Source organism: Leptodactylus fuscus, chromosome 2 (assembly GCF_031893055.1).
Source record: "Leptodactylus fuscus isolate aLepFus1 chromosome 2, aLepFus1.hap2, whole genome shotgun sequence".
NCBI classification, from domain to species: domain Eukaryota; kingdom Metazoa; phylum Chordata; class Amphibia; order Anura; family Leptodactylidae; genus Leptodactylus; species Leptodactylus fuscus.
The window spans coordinates 139,217,796-139,241,434 of record NC_134266.1 but is presented as its reverse complement, the minus strand read 5'-3'; the positions used below and the strand labels follow the sequence as shown (position 1 = coordinate 139,241,434).

Here is a 23,639-nt window from a genome sequence, read left to right as displayed (position 1 = left end):
CCCCTTTAAGAAAGGAAGGAAGCAGGGATGGGAAAAGCTTTCTTGTTCTTGTCAATGATCTGGATTTAAAAAAAAAAAAAAAATAAATAAAAATAAAACCATCCTTTTAACGCCCAGCATTCACTCATCATATGTCTATACTCCTCAGTCCCTCTGAAAAGTTGAATTCACTGAGGTTGTACAACTAGTAAAGCCATAATACAATTTTAACCTACAATACATTTTTTTTGCTCTAATTCTCTCAAGTGTCAAATGAAATAATTACATTCTGAAAGAAATAGTGTTACCTGTAAAGCTCCCATTGTGTTGTTCTTTAGCCATTCCAACACGCCTCTGTTCACAATCAGTGCCATTCTCTGCCATTTCATATGTCAACTGAACTTGAGAAACTTTAAAAAAAAAAATAATACATGTAATTCCAGCACATGCACACAATACAGATTTTTTATTTTTTAAATAAAAATGGTTACAGGGGTTATATGGGGAGTAATAAAGCTTACCAGTGCATTCCTTGCATTGGTTAAGCTTTGCTACTAATGTACACCCAGGTCTTCACTGTCTGGCTGCGGGCTACCTGCGGCAGAATGTCAATGCAGAGCATTACATCACATCTTTCCACCACCGATTAACCAAGCCCAGGTGAAAGGGCCTAATCAGTGGGTAGTCTCGAGCCACAGAGTGAACAGTTGAATCAGCTGCGGCATACATGGCAAGATGAAGCTGGGCGATTATTGCTGCGATCCCCGCCTCCCATTGTTTTGATGGGAGGCAGGGATCAAAGCAGGACACCGAAAAAGTCCTGGGTAGAATTTGCCGCTGATTCACGGGTGGCATTCACCCCAAATCAACATCTAATTGCTATGTGTGAACGGCCACTTAGAGTCTAACCAGTACAGGGAATGAACTGGTAAGCTGTATTACTACAATTTTATAAACATTACAATCAATACTTAAAGAACCTGTCACCATGAAAATGCAATGCAATCTGATGGCAGCATGTTACAGGGCAGGAGGAGCGGAGTATGTTGATATATAGTTTTCTGGAAGTATATTCAGTATAACTTTTCATTTATCCATTTATTTCTCTCTTCTTTTTAAGCCAGGGAGTCATTGAGTCCAGTGGGTAGTCATAACCATGATCAACAGTTGTTCCTTTATGATATGTATACAGAGATACCTGTCAATTACTGTTATACTGAACAGGTTCCCAAAAAATTATACATATTTTAAACTGCTCAGCTCCTCCTGGACATGCTGTCCAAAAATTACACTACATTTTCATGGTAACAGGTTCCTTTAAAGAGCAATATACTCACATTTGAACACATAAAACCCCTACCCTAAAACAGCAAGAAGAGTTCTTTATATGTAAACACTACTGGCTACAGTCCAGAGAGGCAGATGGAAATGTAATCGGTCATGAAAACACAATGCGCAATACTCTCATTACAACTCAGTGAATGTTGGAACACACTGAGAAGGATTAATATCTGCGTGGAAAGCGAATAGAAAATCATAACCTAATAGTGCTTACAAGAAAATGCGCAAGTCTCACATATGTTTTCTAGAACAGAATATGTTCCCAGAAATAAGGTGTTAAATCTGTGCAAATGCATTGCAATTTACCTGACAATCTCTGACCAGATTCTTCAAAAATGCTGTTCAGCTGGATAAAGTTTCAATCTTTTCTTCAATTCTGAGACATTAAATGAAACACCGTAAGGACACTTCCTCTTCGGTCCTTTATTGAGGGGGAAATGACATAATAAAATCAGACTACCATTTGCTTTTGTTGTAGGAAAATCAAATTATACTTGCAAAGTTGAACATGACAGCTCTCTCCTAATGTTTGCTCTAATAAATAATTGGATTGTCCAAGAAATAAGAATTCTACAGCTTCTTTATTTACATTCATCTATGTGAATAAATTGACAGATGGGTGTTACAGGTTGGTGTTTGTCCCTAACATTGTCCAATCAGGATTACCAATCACAGACTGTGCAGAGAGGTGTCAGGGTAATAGTAAAATTGTCAATATAGCCATAAATTTCTAGTCGGAATAACATGAGAATGGTACAACGCAGTGTTTTAAGAAAATATGCTCCAGAATTTGACATTTGGTAAAACAGATGAGTCAGTAGAGCACAAAGGTCCACTTTAACTGTAGAATAGCTACTCAATGAATTACAGTGTTAAAGGGAGTCTGTCATAAGGAAAATCAGTATCAAACTGATGACAGTACTGTGTAGGGTGGCTTCTACACTTTCCAAAGGAGCCTTTCTTATTCTGAATTGCAGCCCCATTTTCATAAAAATCAGGATTTTATTCAGTAGCCCCCTGAAGCAGGGTGCAAAACGCGCGTCGGGGCTCTGGGTGGAGGTTGCAGTGGTAAGCATATTCTATTAGGTACTACTTTATACTTAGCCACACTATTTGGACAAATCTTGATTCCCTTTATATACATGGTACAGCTTTGTATACTCTGGAAAGACTATTTTATTGATGTCATTATTATTTGACTGGTATTTACCTTTTATTACACTTAACTCTTGTTGTGCTGGATATTTTCATATATATGAGTGACTACTTTTGTCACTCACATTACATGTGTTTTAAATGGGTACAATCTGTCTAGCGACTGTGCACAATTGATTATTAGCACTGCTATATGCCATTGACTATACTTTACATGTGACCCTGCAATCTCCACTTGTATGTTGATGCGATTTTCTTTTAATTGTTTTTAATTATTTTGTTTTCCCTTTTTTCGATATTTGTAATATTAATAAAAGTATTTTTTTGGATTATTATTATTATTTTGTCTTTGTTTATGTCATTATATTGATACAGATACCATATAGGTTAACATGCTAGGCTGCAATAGGTATCATGTATACTGAACATTCTAGTGTTGAGAGTTGGTAGGGTTAAAAAAATAAATAAATAAATATTCTTATGCAACCTCGCTGAAAGCGGCTTTACCAACATTTCTTCTCTTACAAGGGCTTCCCTCTCCTCTTTAGATAAACGCCCCTAACTGGAGACAGTGTGTGACAAAATGGAAGATATCACTCACACAATGGGAGGAGGAGCAGAGGGACAGTTAGGGGCAGAGAGTGAAGCCCTTGGCAAGAAAGGAAAAACTCCTAAGGCCATTTACAGCCTAATGATAAAACAGTGATTTTCATGAAAATGGATCTACAAAGCAAAATAAGAAAGGCATCTTCGGAAAGTGTAGAAGCCACCCTACAAGGTATGGTCATTAGTCCAATACTGATTTTCCTTCTGACAGACTCCCTTTAAGGTTAAAGAAAAAAAGAAAGTTATACAAAGGGAAATCCTTTTGAGATGACCATCAAAAATTGTGTTTGACACGTCATCAAGGCTACTGTCCAGTAGGAATCTGATGTCAAAAGGGTTGTGCTCATAGACTATAATGGGGTCTGTGTGGTTTCCGTACAAAAAACGCGGAGAGGAAAGTGCCGAACACAGATGTGAACCGGGCCTCAGCTGGTGATGGAAATAATGTCCGTGTATATAGCTTCTCCACACCTGCCATCTAGATATTACTGGTCTAGGTGGCAGCCAGTAAAGGGCATATATTGTGTAAATCAGCACTAACAACATACCAGGCATGGGTGGAGTGTAGGTAGATGGGTGGACTTCTATTATAGGTAATGTGATATTTATCTTCCGCAGGATTGACACTTCTAGGTCAAACATTAAGCCACTTAAACTTGAACAACCTCATTACAAACCTAAAGACAATATAACTCGACATACATATATGACAAGGCCTATAACCAAGCCTAGAGTTGCTCGACTACCCAAAGTGCTTGTAAAGAAACAGATTCAGCATAAAGTTACATTACTAGATTAATGAAAATATCTTTGGGAACCATCCATTGTAGATACTTGTGCTTTCAAGACTTATTCTCAGCCAGAGATACAAGTCTTGCTTGTAGGCTTATAGCATGGCACATTATCCTGATAAAAGAGGCCAAAGCCATCAGAACATTGTTAAGCATACCACACTTCAAACCTTATCCATATACTACTAAAGACTAAAATAAATCTCTAACGCACAGTGGCCTGTGGTGTAGTTTTGGCCACACATATCGGCAACTCAACAGACACCAACTGTGGTAGATATTAAAAGCCGGTTGCTGGGGACATAACACAAGGCTAGTTGTTTTGATGATGCTCTGTCCCAGTGGTCTAGCCATCACAATTTGGCCTAAGTTGCCCATATCGATACACTTACCCATTCTTCCTGCTTCCAAAAAATGACTACTCACTTGCTGCCTAACATATACCCTTGAGGGGGCTGTCAGGTTTTGAAATGAAAACTGTAATTTATGGCTGATCTGTATATATTTTTAGTAGCATTAAGTACAACAAAAATTCTATAATTTTGTTTGCGTTTTAGCAAGAATACATAAAAAGTAAGCACTTGCACATTAGGCATACTTTTCTCATTTATCCCATAGCAGGCACGTGTGAAAAAAAAAAAAAAAAAAAAAAGTTATAAAACAAAGTAGCTGGATTTAATCTTGATCCCTCTAATCTAGGAAGTGACACTAAACAGCCTGTAACTAGAGAAGACATATAGCATGCTCGGGAACAAGAACATCCTGCTACACTGGATAGCTAATATTAAGTACACACTGCCACGACCGCCTCAGAAATGTGAGATGATCCTTCTTCGCTCTGCCTGGTCTACAGTGACATAGATCTATTCATTATAAGCGGCACCACATTTACTACTACACTTACAAAGCAAACATGTCTTTGCTCAGTAATAGAAGGAAGAGGATAAGCGAGTTGGCAACAATGAAATGGCCAGGAAAGTGATAAAGTTGGAAAAATTCCAAGACTCAGGTAGCCAAAGCTACAATTACTTCTTTTATTCACTGTAGAGAGCACCATAACTGAACTGACAGGTCTCACTTATTCCTGACATCGGCCGTGATAGTATCATACAGCGGAGACTTGGCCTCATGTGTTAACAGACAACTAAAAAATAAAAAAAATTATGGGATTGAAAACCTAAAAAATGCCCGTGGTCAGAAGGGGTCAACTGGGATCTGTTTGAGCGTTTAAAATAAATTAAAAAAAAGAAGATAGAACAAAACCTGTAATTCAATAAAGAAAAATGGTGCAATAATAACAATTATTATTATAATTGGAAATGGAGAATTCAAATAGATGGATAAAACTTCTGACACTTATTAAAAGGGCTTTCCTGGCTATAAACACAGATTTATTCTAGTACTGATTGTCCCCCAGAAGCAGCCGGCTTACCACACCAGGAATAGCTCTACATTCTTCATAGCACATACAGAAGCGTGAGTCTTACTGAGCACATCTACTGAGGAGGGCACAGAAAAGCACTAGCTCGATTCTAAACATATTCCCAGGATATCTGGGGAAATACAAACCGTGGTTCTAGCTATAAGTAATATTCATCAAGCCAACACTCGCTAGTTACACCTTAAATGGATCACTATCAGTATTCAAAGCTAATCTGCCATGCGTGACTTCTAGAAGAAAGTATTAGTTTACCGTTCTATAAAGAAGTACTGCAAACAAATCTTGAGTATATTAGCCGGTATTGTGAAACCAGTTCATAAAAAAAACACATCAAGAGAGTTGGATGGAAAAGGGCAAACAAATGAATTTGCGGTATGGAAAATCTCACTTATGACATTAGGTTACCAAAACTAAATTTATTTAGCCTAAAAAAAGGGGGGGGGTATAAGAGAACTTTGTATAACTATAAAATATATTATCTGTATTACAAAGCTAATAAAAAAACAAAAAACAAAAACATGGTGTCACTGCTTATAGTTAAAAGGCATTTGTCAGGGCAATTTAGGGGATTAAACCACCCAAAGGCACTTATGGACTGGGGGTTTAGGGTCCCAAATTGACCCCTTGAGTTGATAGATAGAGTGGTAGAACTTGACGGACAGGTCTTTTTTTCAACTCGGTAGTTAACCATGATACCCGTTTAAGAAAATAAAATAAGCTACCAATATTAAAAGTTCACATATTGAGAAACTGTCAAATTATTTATTTATTTTTTTAAAAAAAAAAAAGCACATAATTCCTGAAGATCTGCAACAATGCCCAGTACTGAAAATAAACTTAAATAAAAAAAATCTATTTACCGTATTTTTCGGACTATAAGACGCACTTTTTTTCCCCAAAATTTGGGGGGAAAAGAAGGGTGCGTCTTATAGTCCGAATGTGGCGCCTGGCACCCGCTGTAATAGAGAGGCGGATGCCGGCAAGGGATAGATGCAGGTGCCGGGGCCTGAGACATCGCTGCGCTCCTCTGCCCTGCATGAAGCCAGCAGCGGCAGGGGCAATGCTATTCCGCTCCTCCGTCCCCCCGCCGCTGGCTTCATGCAGGGCAGGGCAGGGCAGAGGAGCGTAGCGATGTCTCAGGCCCCGGCACCTGTGCTGGCGTCTATCCCTCGCCGGCATCCGCCTCTCTAGTACAGTGGATGCCGGGTCTGTAGTCTGAATTGGCGGCGCCTTCTCCCCCGGGGCCGGTCCCCACCGGCCCCATACCTGTGAAGTTGCAGGCGCAGGCTTGCAGGCGACATCGCAGGAGCCGACCTGTTCGGGTGAGAGCCGGGAGCCTAATGAAGGCAGCCAGGCCTGTCACTGCTGTATTAGTATTGCGGCTGGGTCTATGACCAGCTGTAATATTAATATACAGAATGTCCCATAGACGGCAATACAGTTGTATTGCCGTCTATGGGACTTGCAATCAAGTGACCGCAGGTTCAAGCCCCCGGGGGGTAATAAAATAGTAAAAAAAAAAAAAAAAAAAAAGCTTTAAAAATATATAATAAAAATATGAAATAAATAAAAGTTCTAAATCACTCCTTTCCCTAGAATATATATAACAGTAGAAAAAAAACACTCTATGCATCCCCGTACAGCTGCAGGGTCACCTGTCAATGTGGCCTTGCAGCTGTTGCAAAACTACAACTCCCATATATTAAATATTTTACCATTTTTTGCTTCAAAATTTTTTTTCCCCTATTTTCCTCCTCTAAAACCTAGGTGCGTCTTATAGTCCAGTGCGCCTTATAGTCCGAAAAATACGGTATATACTGTACAAGAAAAAAAACAATGTGTGTGAACTCAGCCTACGTGTTAATAATAGTTGGATAACTTTTTGTTCAATACCATATCAAAAAACTTTTCGCTTTTCGACCTTTATTGGCAGAAACAGAAATCTCTCTTTAATTCCTATACTTAAGGAATTAGGAAATCTACTTTAGAAATCTTTAGCAAGTCAACTTAACTGCTTAGAGTTTGGCATTAAACATTGACTTACTTGACCTGTGAGACGTGTTCACAAACCCTGCACTTTGTACATGGCATTGCGATTACATGCTTGCAATTTACAGAACTAAGAAGCAGCCTAGGACAAACAACAACCTCTCTACTAGTCACCTAAACCTAAAATACTACAACATAGTATTAAGTAGATAAAGAAGTCTCTGCATAAATAATCCAAGTAATTCATTAACACTGAAGGGTAGTTGCACTGGAGTAGTCATAGAGATGCCCTACAGCCATCAAGTCCTTCCAGACTGGCGCACAAAGTCCTTATGCTGACCATGCTTGTAGAAGCACCCACAAGATAAGTAGAGAGAGAAAAACATACACAAGGAATCTGATCTGGGGTCTGAGTAACCTAGGATTCTGACATCATAGGGAAAAATTATTGTTTCGACATTGATGCCATTTTCCTTTTCACTCAGGCTAGGTTCACAACTACGCCCGGTCTCCACCTGGGAATTCCGTTTCCCAATCTGCTTAAAAAATGCAGAGAGAAAAGCGCTGCACGCACTTCAGAAATTGTCCAGCTGTTTCTGTCACATCCTCAATAAACAATAGAGACACAATGCCATTGGAATCCATGCATGCCCAAGACATCACACTGCCTTCAACACGTTTTAGAGAGGATGTGGTGTGTATTGGATCATTAGCCGTTCCAAACCCTCTCCATACTTTCTTCTTCCTATATTCTTTTGTTCAGGATAATCTTCGTTTCATCTATCCAAATAATTCTGTTCTAGAATTGGACTAGCTTCTGCATTTCACTCCTGAAGTCTTTGCTGTATGGTAGACTTATCCAGGTACACCTACTTTTTGGAGAGTGTTGTTCACTTGGATGGATGTTGTAAAGGGGTTTTTCTTCACCATGGAAAGATTCTTTAGTCACACACCACTGTTGTCTCCTGTTTTTGTTCATGCCTTTTTGAGTTCCCAAGCTTACCAGTGCTCCCTTTTTTTATTTACCTCCCTATTGGATTTGCCCACTCCTAACATTTTCATTATCTCTCTGATGGATTTCTTCTTTTTTCAGGCTAATGATGGTCTGTTTCACTTCCATTGAGAGGTCCTTTAACCCCATGTTGTGGTCTTCCAGCAACAGCTTCCAAATGTAAATGCCACACCTAGAATCAACTCCAGTCCTTTGACTTGCTTAACTGATAATGGGTTAACAAGGGAACAGCCCATGCAGCCCATTAAATGGCTTTTGAAATAATTGTCCAATTACCTTCTGTCCCTCTAAAAAGAGGGACATGTTACAGAGCTGTAATTCCTAAACTCTTCCTCCAATTAGGATGTGAATACCCTCAGTATTTGTATCTTCAATATGTTTAAACAGCTAAAATGACAAAACTTATGCCACTGCCCAAATATTTCTGGACCTAGCTATATATTAGCTTATCTTGCAAATTCTTCAAAAGGTTTATGTACACTTCTGTGTCTATGGCCTGGTTCACATCCGATGGGGACCCCCCCCCCCCCCAAACAGAATACAGAATGCATAGACAAGCGATGAACTTATGAAAGCACATGGACCCCATAGACTATAATGGGGTCAGTGTGTTTTCCACGAGGTATCCGCACAGAACATGCAGAGAGAAAAGTACTTCATGAACTACTTCCCCCTCCGCATGACTCGTGCAGACACTGCACAGAAATCAAATAGACCCCATTATATAGGGTCTTTGATCTGTCATTGCTCTCCGCTTGTCTATGCATTCGGTCTATGCAGTCCCCAAGCGGACTTGCCAAACGGAATACTGAAAGCAGATGTGAACTAGGCCTGAGCAGTGATTAAATTAGGATATCTTGCACTGCGTCAAGTGGCCAATTAATTTAGGGGTCCGGGTCTAAATTAGTTTAGAGGCATGGATTGGTGTCTCTTTAGTTTACAGGTCTGCTCCAAGGTTTGATCAATAAATGTTAGATCAATGAAGGTCTGACCACTAGAAAGCAACTAAACGACTATTTCTAAACTCTCCAGTATTTATAAATACAACCAGCATACTCATCCACTACTCTATACGTACTCCTACTCACTACTGTTGGGTGGGAAAGAGAGCCTGAACTGAAATTGTAGTAACTGGGGCCAGTCAACCCTATATTATCATATTTATTTCCTATCTAATACAAATAAATAAAAATTTCTTACTGCAAAACTTCTTAAAAAAATACCTCTCTGTAAGATAGTGCTTTGTGGAAGACAGGCCATCAATATTAGATAGCTGGGGACCAGGCTCTTGGCACCCCACCAATAAGTTGCTAAAAGGACCATTCTTTTGATGAAATGGATAACCCATTTCAATCCTACCTCTAAGGACTGGAAGCTAGAAGCAGACTCCAAAAATGGACACAATCCATGTACTAAAATTTTACATCTAGGGACGACTTGTACTTTAGATGGTTGTTAATGGTGGTGTAAATATATAGAAATATAACATCAGATAACGAACTTAAGATGATAATCATGCATACCCACAGTGATGTGTCAATATCCGGAATCTACTTCTACATTTCTCTTAGAATAAAGTTCACCTCAGTATTTGACCCCAGCTAGTGCTGTATACCAATAGTTTACAGGTCTGCTCTAAGGTTTGATCAATAAATGTTAGATCAATGAAGGCCTGACCACTAGAAACCAACCAAGTGGCTATTTCTAAAATCTCCAGGATTTATAAATACAACCTGCATACTCATCCACTACTGTGTGTGTGTGTGTGTGTGTGTATATATATATATATATATATATATATATATATATATATCTTCATTAACAATTAGCTGATCTGGGGTACAAAACATAAAATCAAGGTAGAGACCACCAACAAGTAGGCTAACTTTATGCTAAAAACCTTCTTCTATAATGACTTTACATACAGTATAATGGAAGACAGTACTTGTTCTCAGTAAAAAGGGATGTGGCGTCTGTAGCCTACAGCCAACTATCAAACTCTGACACTTGCTCTGACTATGACACATTCACAGATGGACCAGAATAACGGAAAGGAAGACCACTAAAATAACGCTAACACCATTGAATATAATTAGATCCATAGGGTGTATGTAGTTTTAAAACTGAAATCACTGGAAGAGAAAGTCTCCTGTGCAGGACTTTTTCCTCCATCGGTTTTCAGGTGGACTCTAGCACACATGTGATCTCAGGCCTGGTTCACATCTGGCTTTGGTATTCCGTTCGGGGAGTTCTCTTGGGGACCCGCTGAATGGAATACTGAATGTGTTAAAAAGCGGTTCACAAAGAAACCACACAGACCCCATAGACTATAACGGGGTCTGTGTGTTTTCTGCATGAATCATACGGAGAGAAAACTGCTTCTTGACGTACTTTTCACTCTGCATGATTGATGCGGACACCACACGAAAACCACACGGACCCCATTATAGTCTATGGGGTCTGTGTGCTTTCTTTGCGAATCAATTTTCAATGCATTCGATATTCCATTCGGGGGGTCTCCAAGTGGACTCCCTGAACGGAATACCAAACACAGATGTGAACTACGCCTAAACCTAATTTATAAAAATAAAAAAAAAATCAGTGATAGAATTCCTATGAAAGTAAAAAAGTAAATATTGTACAAACAATGTATCTAATTGTACAATATAAAATTGTATAATTAAAAATAACTGATCACTTTATCTTGAAGCCTAAGTCATAGTTGACAACTTTTTTCCCCACACAAAATTATGCTGAAGCCTACTCCTTAGCCCTGTCAGTAACATCATGTGTTATTCTACAAAATTCAATTAATTTATTGAGTAAGAATACATAAATGTTTTTTGGGGTTTTTTTGACCAAAAACACTCTAGTCTATGTGCTGCGTCTGGCATTGGAGTTGAGCTCTACTTAGTTGTAACACCACAAACAGACAGGGGACAAGTGTGGCGCTGGTTTTGAGAAAGAAAACAACTTATTTTCTAATCCTGGACAATCCCTTTAAAGCAACACTCCAAATATAGTAATCGCTGAAGTAGATTCAAAATCTGCTAATGCTGAAACCAATGTCCAGTACTTGTTTCTTCAAAACACCGCAGATCTACTACTAAAAATCACCTTAGATTGTGAGGGTGATGTCACTAAAGGCCTTGGAAGATGAAATTGCTGCTGATTTGGTAGAGATAATGGGGGCATGGTGATCTGACTGTGAAAGATGGGGTTACAGGTAAAAAAAAATTGTGAGAGGCAGAGGAGGAAAAGGGATGGATTTGTACAGAAAAACTATGGTAGAAGAATAGAAGGGCAGGACTTTGATGAATCAGAGGTCACATACTATCTCTCAATAGTAACTGCAGGCAGCAGAGACAGACCTCAGGTTTATACAGCAACCCATAGTTGGAAAAAAAATAGTCACATTGTGATCATGTGACTTACTGAAAAAAATAAAAGCAGAATGAGGAATGTACACAACTATTCCTATTGAGAGGATGGTCTCTGAGGCAATATAATGAGCCAAAATCACTTGGGTGTCCTACTGATAAAAGACAAAACGTGTCAAAAGTCTTTTCATGAATTCACTTGATAAAGCAAACCTCTAAGACAGGGGTCAGCAACCTTCAGCACTCCAGCTGCTGAGAAGTTACATCTCCCAACATGCTCCATTCAATGCCATGGGGGTTCCAAGTAAAGAAAAGCAAGTTGCCTACTACTGCTCTAAGGGTTCAAGCATATTGCTGGATCCATGATCTATAGACCCATAATATGGTGCCCATGTTGAACCTTCACATTCTTCTGATTTTATACAAAGGCGCATGTTTTTCCCCTCACATTTAGTTGCATGTTGTATTATAATATCGGTATTGTCCTCTATAGTGGTTGGATATTCTGAATTTTTTATGGATTCCAGTCTAGTATTTATCTCCTCTGATATAAATAGTGTCAGATGTTTGGAGATACACACACACACACACACATACATATACATATATATATATATATATATATATATATATATATTATACTGTATATATACAGTGTGTGTTCGCAGTGTTGGCTAAAAGTATTGGCACCCCTGCAGTTCTGTCAGATAATTCTCATTTTCTTCCAGAAAATGATTGCAATCACAAATTCTTTGGTATTATTATCTTCATTTAATTTGGCTTCAATGGAAAACCACAAAAAGAATTGTCAAAAAGCCAAATTGGATATAATTCCACACCAAACATAAAAAAGGGGGTGGACAAAAGTATTGGCACTGTTTGAAAAATCATGTGATGCTTCTCTAATTTGTGTAATTAACAGCACCTGTTTCTTACCTGAGGCACCTAACAGGTGGTGGCAATAACTAAATCACACTTGCAGCCAGTTGAAATGGATTAAAGTTGACTCAACCTCTGTCCTGTGTCCTTGTGTGTACCACATTGAGCATGGAGAAAAGAAAGAAGACCAAAGAACTGTCTGAGGACTTGAGAAGCAAAATTGTGAGGAAGCATGAGCAATCTCAAGGCTACAAGTCCATCTCCAAAGAGCTGAATGTTCCTGTGTCTACCGTGCGCAGTTTCATCAAGAAGTTTAAAGCCCATGGCACTGTGGCTTAACTCCCTAGATGTGGACGGAAAAGAAAAATTGACGAGAGATTTCAACGCAAGAATGTGCGGATGGTGGATAAAGAACCTCGACTGACATCAAAACAAGTTCAAGCTGCCCTGCAGTCCGAGGGTACAACAGTGTCAACCGTTGTACCCTCAATCCGTCGGCGTCTGAATGAAAACGGACTGTATGGTAGGATACCCAGGAAGACCCCACTTCTTACCCAGAGATATAAAAAAGCCAGGCTAGAGTTTGCCAAAACTTACCTGAGAAAGCCAAAAAACGTTTTGGAAGAATGTTCTCTGGTCAGATGAGACAAAAGTAGAGCTTTTTGGGAAAAGGCATCAACATAGAGTTTACAGGAAAAAAAAAAAAAAAAGTCCTTCAAAGAAAAGAACACGGTCCCTACAGTCAAACATGGCGGAGGTTCCCTGATGTTTTGGGGTTGCTTTGCTGCCTCTGGCACTGGACTGCTTGACTGTGTGCATGACATTATGAAGTCTGAAGACTACCAACAAATTTTGCAGTATAATGTAGGGCCCAGCGTGAGAAAGCTGGGTCTCCCTCAGAGGTCATCGGTCTTCCAGCAGGACAATGACCCAAAACACACTTCAAAAAGCACTAGAAAATGGTTTGAGAGAAAGCACTGGAGACTTCTAAAGTGGCCAGCAATGAGTCCAGACCTGAATCCCATAGAACACCTGTGGAGAGATCTCAAAATGGCAGTTTGGAGAAGGCCCCCTTCACATCTCAGGGACCTGGAGCAGTTTGCCAAAGAAGAATGGTCTAAAATTCCAGCAGAGCATTGTAAGAAACTCATTGATGGTTACCGGAAGCGGTTGTTCACAGTTATTGTGTCTAAAGGTTGTGCTACCAAGTATTAGGCTGAGGGTGCCAATACTTTTGTCCGGCCCATTTTTGGAGTTTTGTGTAAAATGATCAATGATTTGACTTTTTTTCATTCTCTTTTGTGTTTTTTCATTGCAAGCAAAATAAATGAAGATATTAATACCAAACAGTTTGTGCTTGCAATCATTTTCTGGAAGAACATGAGTATTATCTGACAGAATTGCAGGGGTGCCAATACTTTTGGCCAACACTGTGTGTGTGTGTATATACTCCCAAATCAGGGATGATCACAGCTTGTGCGACATAAACCACAGCTCTAGTAGCACAATGAGAAAAAGGCCTCCAGCGACAAAACTATTAGGATACAGAAACAAATATAGTACGGACCATACACAATAGGGTAGGAAGGCAAATTGTATTTTTACATAGGATTCTTCCAAAACAATCACAAAGATGCAAATCATTCTGACCACAGTGGATCATCTCATGACAACCCATGAGCAGTATGTAAATGTCACCTATAGATGGCTATATAGGCACTGTACCTCCACTGATCATACATCACATATAGCAGTATGTAAACGTCACCTATAGATGGCTATATAGGCACTGTACCTCCACTGATCATACATCACATAGCAGTATGTAAATGTCACCTATAGATGGCTATATAGGCACTGTACCTCCACTGATCATACATCACATATAGCAGTATGTAAATGTCACCTATAGATGGCTATATAGGCACTGCACCTCCACTGAATAGACATCACATATAGCAGTATGTAAATGTCACCTATAGATGGCTATATAGGCACTGCACCTCCAGTGATCCTACACTACACATAGCTGTCACTGTAGAATCTGGGGCTCATGAACAATGGTTCTGATCAGGTGACAGTATGTAATCTGCGCACAGCCACCTGAACAATGCCGCAGCTCCTTACTGCCCTGACCACTGCGATCACACACCACGCTTACCCAGCATCAATAAATAACGTCACAGGTGACCAAGAGCGTTTTCTCAGCGGTTACAAGCACCGACCGTCCTCATCATCCGCCACCACACAGCGACCACTACGACACCCCCCAAATAACCAGTGACCACTTACCTCGTTCTCTGCCTCTGCACAGCGATCTGTCACACTCGCCGGGTCACTCCACCGGAAGTCGCGTCACCTTTGTCAGCCTCCCCTACTGTGCTCTACGTCATCAACATGAGACCCAGACAGCGAGGGACCCGAGGTTGCGTTGGTTTTTGATGTGTGTCGGTATCGTCGTTCGTATCTATAAGTGGCCTATTCTCTTAATCCTCTGGCAAATAGTGGGCAGATAGTGACGTGCCATAAGTAAGGTAAAAATCAGTGTTAAAGTGGCGATGACGTCACGTGAATGCGACACAGGCTACCAGGAAGTGACTAACAGAACCCAACGTGGGAGGACCGGGGCGCCGGCTGAGGGTTCTCCTATTCACACGCTCATTGTGTGCTACTAATAACGAGTACGTTTACTACTAGTTATTACCGGGAGGGCGGGCATTTATAGGTGGAATGTTGTAGGTGCCACTACAAGCTCTAGTAAAGGCCACGCTTTAGGAGCAGCGTCAGACTGCTCCTAAAGCGGCACTGTGGTTGGCACACTTGAATTTCTTAGTAATGTATTATAATTGGCTACTATTTCTGAGTACACAAATACACTTCATACAGCTCTGCTTCAGGATTTCTGGAGTCTCATGTTACACCATAGTACATGGGGTCCATCAGACTTCAATCCACTTTGTAAGCAGTACTCCATGCAAAAGACTGTTCACAGCAGCCGGGTCATACTGTGCTGATAGCTCACATTTATTTATGTGGAGCCAGGGTGTATGGGCGCTGCTCACCAGTATAGCGGCAGATGTCTAGCCATGTTCACACCTTATCCTTTTACTGCAGTTTTAACCCTCCGTCAGGGGCAACTGATCTGACAGGTGCAGCTCACTTAGTTTCATTGCAGGTAGCAAAATGTGTGCACTTTGAAACATTACTTTTCTGGTTAGTAAACTTTTTTTTTTCCACCTGATTGTGTATTCTCATTTATTACATTCCTATTAAGGTAAGTGATCACTTTTAGATTTTACAAATTTTACAAAAAAGAAAATATAGACAATTTAGTAGCCTGTGCCTGACAGGCGCAATGCCCCTAAACTCGTTATGAAACATATTGACCCTGACGGAGGATTAAATAAATAAAAACATTTCTCAGGAAGCTCTTCTGGACATGTACTGATGTAGAATAGCAGTCTCACTGCTTCACACAGCCTGACAACGTTCTATTAAAGAGGACCTTTCAGGGGCCACACGGTGGCTCAGTGGTTAGCACTGCAGCCCTGCAGCGGTGGAGTCCTGGTGTTCAAATCCCGCCAAGGGCAAAAAAACATCTGCAAGGAGTTTGTATGTTCTCTCCGTGTTTGCATGGATTTCCATCCCATATTCCAAAGACATACTGATAGGGAAAAAATGTACATTGTGAGCTCTATGTGGGGCTCACAATCTACATAAAAAAAGAAAAGTGTAACAGTTTTTTATGTTTCCCCACTCCCCTGGCCTTTCACTTACTATTCTCTGGGGTTTGAAGAGACTTCACATTATAATAGCAGTTTCGGTTCAATGTGTTGAAACTGCTGAAGGAACCTCATAAGATAAATCTTGGGGTCCACCCAACACTTAATCCTACTGTAAAAGGCGTGTGACCTAAGTAATTGACATTCATCGTAACTGAGATAAAATTTCCAATTAATTGTAATTTTAATTTAGGTCATAATCGCCCAGCCCTACCTTATTGACACGTCAGTAGTTGCATTGGTATTTGTGAACCAAGCTAAAAGCAGGAGTGGATAGGAAAAACAAGTGCACGTTTCCAATACACCTATTGTTGTGTAATCTCCACTCCAGTGTTTTGCATTAGTGTTTAAGCAAAAAACAGAAGTCTTTTAACTTGCAGTAACAATAACATAAATAACACTAGTGCCACCAGACCACTACCTGAATAGTAACTACCCTCACCTATTGTCTCTATCCCATTCCCGCATAGAGTCTAAGCCCTTGTGAGCAGGACCGTCTATCCTACTGTTCCAGTTTGTACTTGCTTTGTGTCTTTACTGTATTGTATATAAACAGTGAAATGTACATTACCATAGCATGAATGTTGATCTATAAATAAATGATTGAATGGCACTTGGAGTGCTGCCCATTCCTCTGCGGCTCTATTCAATGAAACCAGTGAGCAGGGGCCGCAAAACAGACAGGAATAGGACCTGTCCTGAGTTTAGCTCCTGACTCACAGCCCCATACACCAGACCATGAAAAGACTCGGTCGTGTGTATCAGTCATAGTAATGAAAAACATGACTATCGCACTGACAGGACATGGTCGTGTGCATGAGACCCTACAGTGTTTTAGCATTGACGGAGTCTCAGCTAAAATACCTTTTCCAAGATGAACACTATAGTAATAGCATTTACTGCAGGATAACGTTAATTAAGATGGTTCCTGTACTGAGGTTTTTTCTGGTTGCTTTTCCTGTATAACAGTTGTAATACATTTCTTTCCTTTTTAAGGCAATGGATTACATTTCACATCCTGGGACTCTTACACTTGCAGCAGGAATAGCATGTGGTGTTTTTATGGGCTGGAGCCTGCGTGGCCGTTATGGACGTTCACTGAACCTCACAAGCATTGCAGGGAATGACTTGGGAAGTGAAGCAAGTGTTATGGGAGAGAGTGGTGAATTCAAGATGGTGCTAGTAGTCCGGAATGATTTAAAAATGGGAAAAGGGAAGGTGGCTGCACAATGTTCACATGCTGCAGTATCTGCCTGCAAGCAGCTCCAGAAAAGAAATCCTGAATTACTCAAGCAATGGGAATACTGCGGACAGCCAAAAGTAGTAGTGAAAGCACCAGATGAAGAAGCACTAGTTGAACTTCTCACTCAAGCAAAGCAACTGGGACTAACCATTAGTTTGATACAGGACGCTGGTCGTACACAGATTGCACCTGGGTCGCGAACTGTCCTGGGTGTGGGACCTGGTCCTGGCAACTTGATTGATCAAGTGACTGGGCATTTAAAACTCTATTGATCACTATGTATTCTGTAATGAATGTAGGGTTTTGCTGAATTTTACATTAAAGTATCAATATATTTACTATTGCATGTGTGTTATTGGTATCTCCTTTCCTCGTTTCCTTGTCTTTAAAATAAATTTTTGTAAATGGAAACCTTATTTATAGCTTATTTGACACATTTAAAGGGTTCAACCATGCCCCCCCTTCCTGAAAGCTATACAGATTGGCATTTAAGCCTCTCCCGATGTGCTTTATTTTTCAGATCCGCCACCTTTTTAGTAGCCTGTTTTGTTTTCATTCTGTAACACCCATTTTATCTGACTGTTGTAGTTCTGGCACAGTGCCTCCACCCAAATCTTGCTGGGAGCTCTGTAGGAATGTAGGAGGATCTTCCTCTTCTACTAGGGGGTCAGTTTGTGAAACCAACACTAAAACTTAGTACACACTCACAAAAATTAAAGAATACCTGAATTTTCATAAAAGTTGGAGAGTTTTGGAAATCACAGCGTATTTTTCCGCACTGTGCGTATAGGATTCATTAGATAGATTAACATCCTCTTTGCAGTAACAGTAAAATGCTGCAGCCAAACCCCAGTTTCTACATCACGTAGGACCCTGGCCTCAAAGTCTTTTTCACTGATGATTTCATAAATGTTGAACAAAATGCCACCTCTTCATATGCTAAGTTTCTGGGGTGGACACCTATAAATACAGCAGAAATGAAAATATTCTGGGGTTTTGTGCTACATCTGGGCAAAGTAAAGAAACCAAAAAGTATTTGCTGAACAGACATCTTGTATAACACTCCAATCTATTAATCCAATAGCCATGACCAGGACACACTTTGAAGCGAACGTTAAATTTCTACATTATAACGATAATACACAGTTCCCATCTTGAGATACCCTCAATTTTTCCTATTCACCTATACAAAGTCAAGTCAGCCATTAACCACTTCAGCATCAAATTTGCTGCTGCATCATACATCCCATATCAGAACATTTGTATGGATGAGTCCCTGATCAGTTTCAGTTGGCTTAAAGGGGGCCTAACTTCTAATTTATTTAGTTTAAAAAAAATGTATAATTACCTATCATGGTGGTCATGTGACTGCCCCAGGCAAACTATCTGATAATCCAGTGACATCCCATTTCTGAGGAGAAATGGACTATAATTCATGGTAACAGTAGCACCCTGTATGCAGTACCACTACCCCCAATCCAGACCTCATCCTGGCCTATAATAAGTACATGGGAAGGGTTGATCTATTTGACTAAGTCCTGATATAGTCCCACAAGGAAAACAAAAGTGGTCACCACCTTCACCAAGTCCAGCTCTGGCATCATTTAATAGGCACTGATTCTCTGCTCTTGGCACACTTGGATTTTTTCCTCTAGTTCCCACAGTTCCTAAGTAATAAATGCTATTAGTTTTGGTGCCAGATATGCTATTTAGGATCTGTACGGTCTTGTGGTCAGTATCAGGCAGGAGTAGTCCAGGGTGTGAAATGGAGCTCTGACACTGTCAACCACTAAATTGGAGCTTTGAGTTATGCCCCTTTTCCTGCTCCTGCCTAACACCGTCCATCTGACATTAGAGTCTAAATAGCATATCAGGCACCAAAACTGGCAGAATTTATTGCTTGGATTGGTGAGGACTACAGAAAAAAATCTGACTGCTGGAATCAGTAGAACAGAGCCTATGTGTTTGGCATTTCCCAACCCCGTACCACTCTGTCTAGCAGTGCAGCCAGGTCCATCCCCACCATCTGGGGCTCTGGTAAACACCTTTGTGGGGTTGGAGTGGGTGTGGCTCGGGGGTGTTGGGCACACAGACTTTGAGCAAGGAGGACACTCCGAAATGCGCCAGTCGGTCGTTTTCCTACATGCGTTTTTTTTTCCTTGTTTTTTCCCCTGTTTCATGTAATTGTAATTCTTCCATGGATTATTAATTAAAAGTTATGTTTTATCGGATATGTTTTGCTGGATCTCTCTCTACTTTTGGTTTAGCATTTTTGCCCCAGCTGAAGGGGTTATGAATCCATGCAGAGCCCTTCTGAAATGATTGCAGCGGACTATCAACAAGCATACTGGATAGTTAGTAAGTGGACTGTGTATCAATTTCCCTTTCCACATGTGATTTGTTGGACACACAGCACTATGTTAACCATTTTGATCAGTGTATCTAGTACTGGTTCTCACTATCTGCTCAGATCTGCATCTGCTATCTTAACACTAACATCCTCTATTGTCAGAACCTCCCATATCCAAGACTTCTCATGAGTTGAAACACTTCTCTGGAATGCTCTACCCTGGACATTTAGATTAACTCGAAACTTCTACAGCTTCAAACAAATCCTGAAGACACATCTTTTCAGTCAGGTCTGTCACAATTACTAATCTAATCACTTCCGCAGTTAGAATCCCTAAAACCCTCCTCTGTTTGCGATCCTGCATTATCCCACAGGATATGATGCCGTATCAGACTGTAACTTTGTGTCCAAGCACCACATCTGCACGTTAAAAGAGACTGACTAGTGACGGCTCATACAGCGTAATTTATATGTGTGATGAAAATAACCTTTATTACAAAGACAGCTGGATCACTGTGCAACCAATGCTGCGTCTTATGCTCTCCTTGCTACCTCTTGTGTCACCCCATCTACCTTACAGGTTTGTAAGCTCTTGCGAGCAGGGCCCTCAGCCCCATTGTGTGAATTGACATACTACTCTGTAATGCATCATTTTATCTGCATTTGAACCCTACAAATTGTAAAGTTTTGTGGAATGTCTTGGCACTATATAAATAAAATGTATGACTATAATTATTAATATAAGGAAAAATTATATCTCTGTACCATGTTAGCCAGTGAATATGAAATATAAAATATCTATAAAAAAATTGAGTCTTTAGTAGTTGATACCTTTTTTAATGGCTAACTAAAACAATGACAGATTGTAAGCTTTCGAGACTACTTATACCTCCTCGTCAGACATGGTTTAAGCACAATTTCTGAAGGAAGCATAGTTATGCAAAAAGAGACACACAGGAATAGAATGTTTAGTGGGAGAGTAGATGGTAATCAGTACAAACAAATCATCAGTTCACAAGGCCCTTATCAGTTCAAAGAGTGGTCTTTATGGCTGCTTTGATTAGTGATGTGATGACTTGTTACTGGAGAGGGACACAAACACATGTGACGAATTCAAACCCCCCCCCCTGGGGTGTGTCAAACAAAGTCATAAGCTTATATTTGCACACTTTCCTGGTTTTTTTGGATTTGAAATTTCCCATTAAAACCAAAATTTTCATGCCGTTGATGATATTATGATCTTGATTGCAAAAGTGTTTTGGCACAGGGAGATCCATTCTCTGCTCTGTAATCGTGTGGCGGTGTGAGTTAATCCGCATTCTAAGTTTCTGACCCGTCTCCCCCACATACAGGCCCCCAGCAGGACATTTGGTGCATATTAATATTATTATATGAACCTGCTTTCATCTGTGAAGAGCACAAGGAGCCAGTGGCGAAGTTGCCAATCCTGGTGTTCTGTGGCAAATGCCAAGCGTCCTTCATGGTGTTGGGCTGTGAGCACAACCCTATCTGTGGACGTTAGGCCCTCATACCATCCTCATGATGTCCGTTTCTAACCGTTTGTGCAGACACATGCACGTTTGTGGCATGTTGGAGGACATTTTGCAGGGCTCTGGCAGTACTCCTCCTTGCGCAAAGGCGGATGAAGCGGTCCTGCTGCTGCTGGGTTGTTGCCCTCCTACGGCCCCCTCCACGTCTCCTGGTAATGCCTCCAGCCTCTGGACACTATGCTGACAGACACAGCAAACCTTCTTGCCACAGCTCGCATTGATGTGCCATCCTGGATGAGCTGCACTACCTGAGCCACTTGTGTGGTCTGTCTCATGCTACTACGAGTGTGAAAGCACAACCAACATTCACAAGTCACCAAAACATCATCCAGAAAGCATTGGTACTGAGATGTGGTCTGTGGTCTCCACCTGCACAACCACTCCTTTATTGAGTGTGTCTCGATAATTGCCAATAATTTCCATCTGTTGTCTATTCCATTTGCACAACAGCATGTGAAATTGATTGTCAATCAGTGTTGCTTAGTTACATTGTGTTGCTTAAGTGTTCCCTTTATTGTTTTGAAGACAAGAAGGAGAGACACCGAGCGCTCTGAGTGTAATAATAATGTAATAATAACTTTTGAAGAATTGATAAAACAAGGTAAGTACACCAGTTGGCCTCTCACCTGAAAAGTCTGTAGTTATCACAACCTTTATGATCACGTATTTAGTGTGAAATCCAGGTGAGAGTGGCAGCAGAAACCGCAGTGTCACAGGAGGACCGGAGAGGAAAGATAGAGAACTGGAAAGCTAAGGTCTGCTCTCACTGGTAAGTCTTGAATAATGGCAGGAAAATCAAATGTAGTAGTAGAAAGTAGGTTCTTTTTATTGTAAAAACAATGAAAAGCACTTTAGAATTGTTTTTACAATAAAAAGAACCTACTTTCTACTACTACATTTGATTTTCCTGCCATTATTCAAGACCTACCAGTGAGCGCAGACCTTAGCTTTCCAGTTCTCTATCTTTATTGTTTTGAGCATTGTATACAGCATTTCTAACTGACCACTTTCATCCATGGTAATTTAAAAAAAAAAGAAAAAAAAAAGGACTGTGCCTTCTGTAGCAAAATCCTTTTCATGTATGACAATGCACCATCTCCTTCAGCAAAGAATACCTCTGAGTCTTGGTCATTATGGGCATAAAACAAGAAAAAAAAAAAAACCTTAGTTTGGCCACCATCCTCCCCTGACCTCAACCCTATTGAGAACCTTTAGAGTATCCTCAAGCAAAAGATCTACAAGGGTGGGCTGCAGTTTACATCAAGACAGCAGCTCTGGGAGGCTATTCTGACATCCTACAAAGAAATTCAAGTAGAAACTGATATCAAAGAAGGCGTCCTGTATTGATATGTAACTTGGCCTGTTAAGATGTTTTTGATTGAAATAGTTTTGATTTTAGTAAATGTGACCTCTTAATGCAGCAAATTCAACAAGTGACCATTTTCAGTTCTTTACAACCTATAAAATGTTTAGTAACTCTGTTGTGCAGAATAATTTGGAACAGTGGATTTTGATTTTTTAATTTGTGAAAAAAAATGTCATTGGGAGGTTTGTCCAATAAAATTTGATTTATAGTCATTGAACTTGACATTTACTAATTCTCCATGTTGATGTAGCTGTGACAAAAAATATTTTTTAATGAGGTATCTTTCCAGCTTGCTTGAAGAATGGGCTAACATGAAAAATCATTATGAGCTTCATGACGTGTGATCAGTCACATGCTGGGACTGGCTTATGTATTACTGGATTTATATACTTTCACAAATTGACAAATTTTCATCATATCTTAGTAAGATGGCGCTGTCCCATGCCATTAGGTGCGTGTGCAGACTATGTAAATTCTGCAATGATATGATATGCAATCTTCTACACCAAGAAACATCTGTTTCCACAGGCTTCCTTGGAAACTTTTGCCAGCATGATTCTCCACTGGATCTAAGTGTAAGGCTCCGTTCCCACAGAGTAACGCACCGCGCATTCAGATACGTATACACGTGTCTCAAGTGTGAACGCTCAAAACAGATCTCATTCACTTCAATGTGTGCCGGCTGACACGCGCTACACATTGAAATCATTGGGTTAAAAAGCCTCTCATTGATTTCAATGTGTAGTTCCCGTAAGCCGGCATACAGTGAAGTGAA

At 40.2% G+C, this 23,639-nt stretch overlaps 2 protein-coding genes across 3 annotated transcripts in view; one reads left to right on the top strand and one right to left on the bottom strand.

The window, feature by feature from the left end:
* The window catches only part of VMP1 (vacuole membrane protein 1), a 112,079-nt gene extending 97,146 nt beyond the window's left edge, over positions 1-14,933 (bottom strand). The window contains exons 1-3 of the mRNA XM_075264790.1: positions 14,866-14,933; positions 1,627-1,741; positions 288-389 (exon numbers count right to left, since the gene is read on the bottom strand). Coding sequence (XP_075120891.1) covers positions 288-363 — 76 coding nt within the window. The 5' untranslated portion in view covers positions 364-389; positions 1,627-1,741; positions 14,866-14,933. The remainder of the gene's footprint in view (positions 1-287; positions 390-1,626; positions 1,742-14,865) is intronic.
* A 70-nt stretch (positions 14,934-15,003) lies between these two features.
* Positions 15,004-17,870, top strand: PTRH2 (peptidyl-tRNA hydrolase 2). 2 transcript variants are annotated; one of them, XM_075262763.1, is made up of 2 exons: positions 15,004-15,107; positions 17,352-17,870. In XM_075262763.1, exon 2 carries the CDS (start codon positions 17,355-17,357, stop codon positions 17,868-17,870), a length of 516 nt encoding a protein of 171 aa, XP_075118864.1. In that variant the 5' UTR covers positions 15,004-15,107; positions 17,352-17,354. The 2 variants fall into 2 exon arrangements, with proteins under 2 accessions (XP_075118864.1, XP_075118863.1); XM_075262762.1 differs by lacking the exon at positions 15,004-15,107 and adding an exon at positions 15,116-15,254.
* The last annotated feature ends 5,769 nt before the right edge of the window (positions 17,871-23,639 follow it).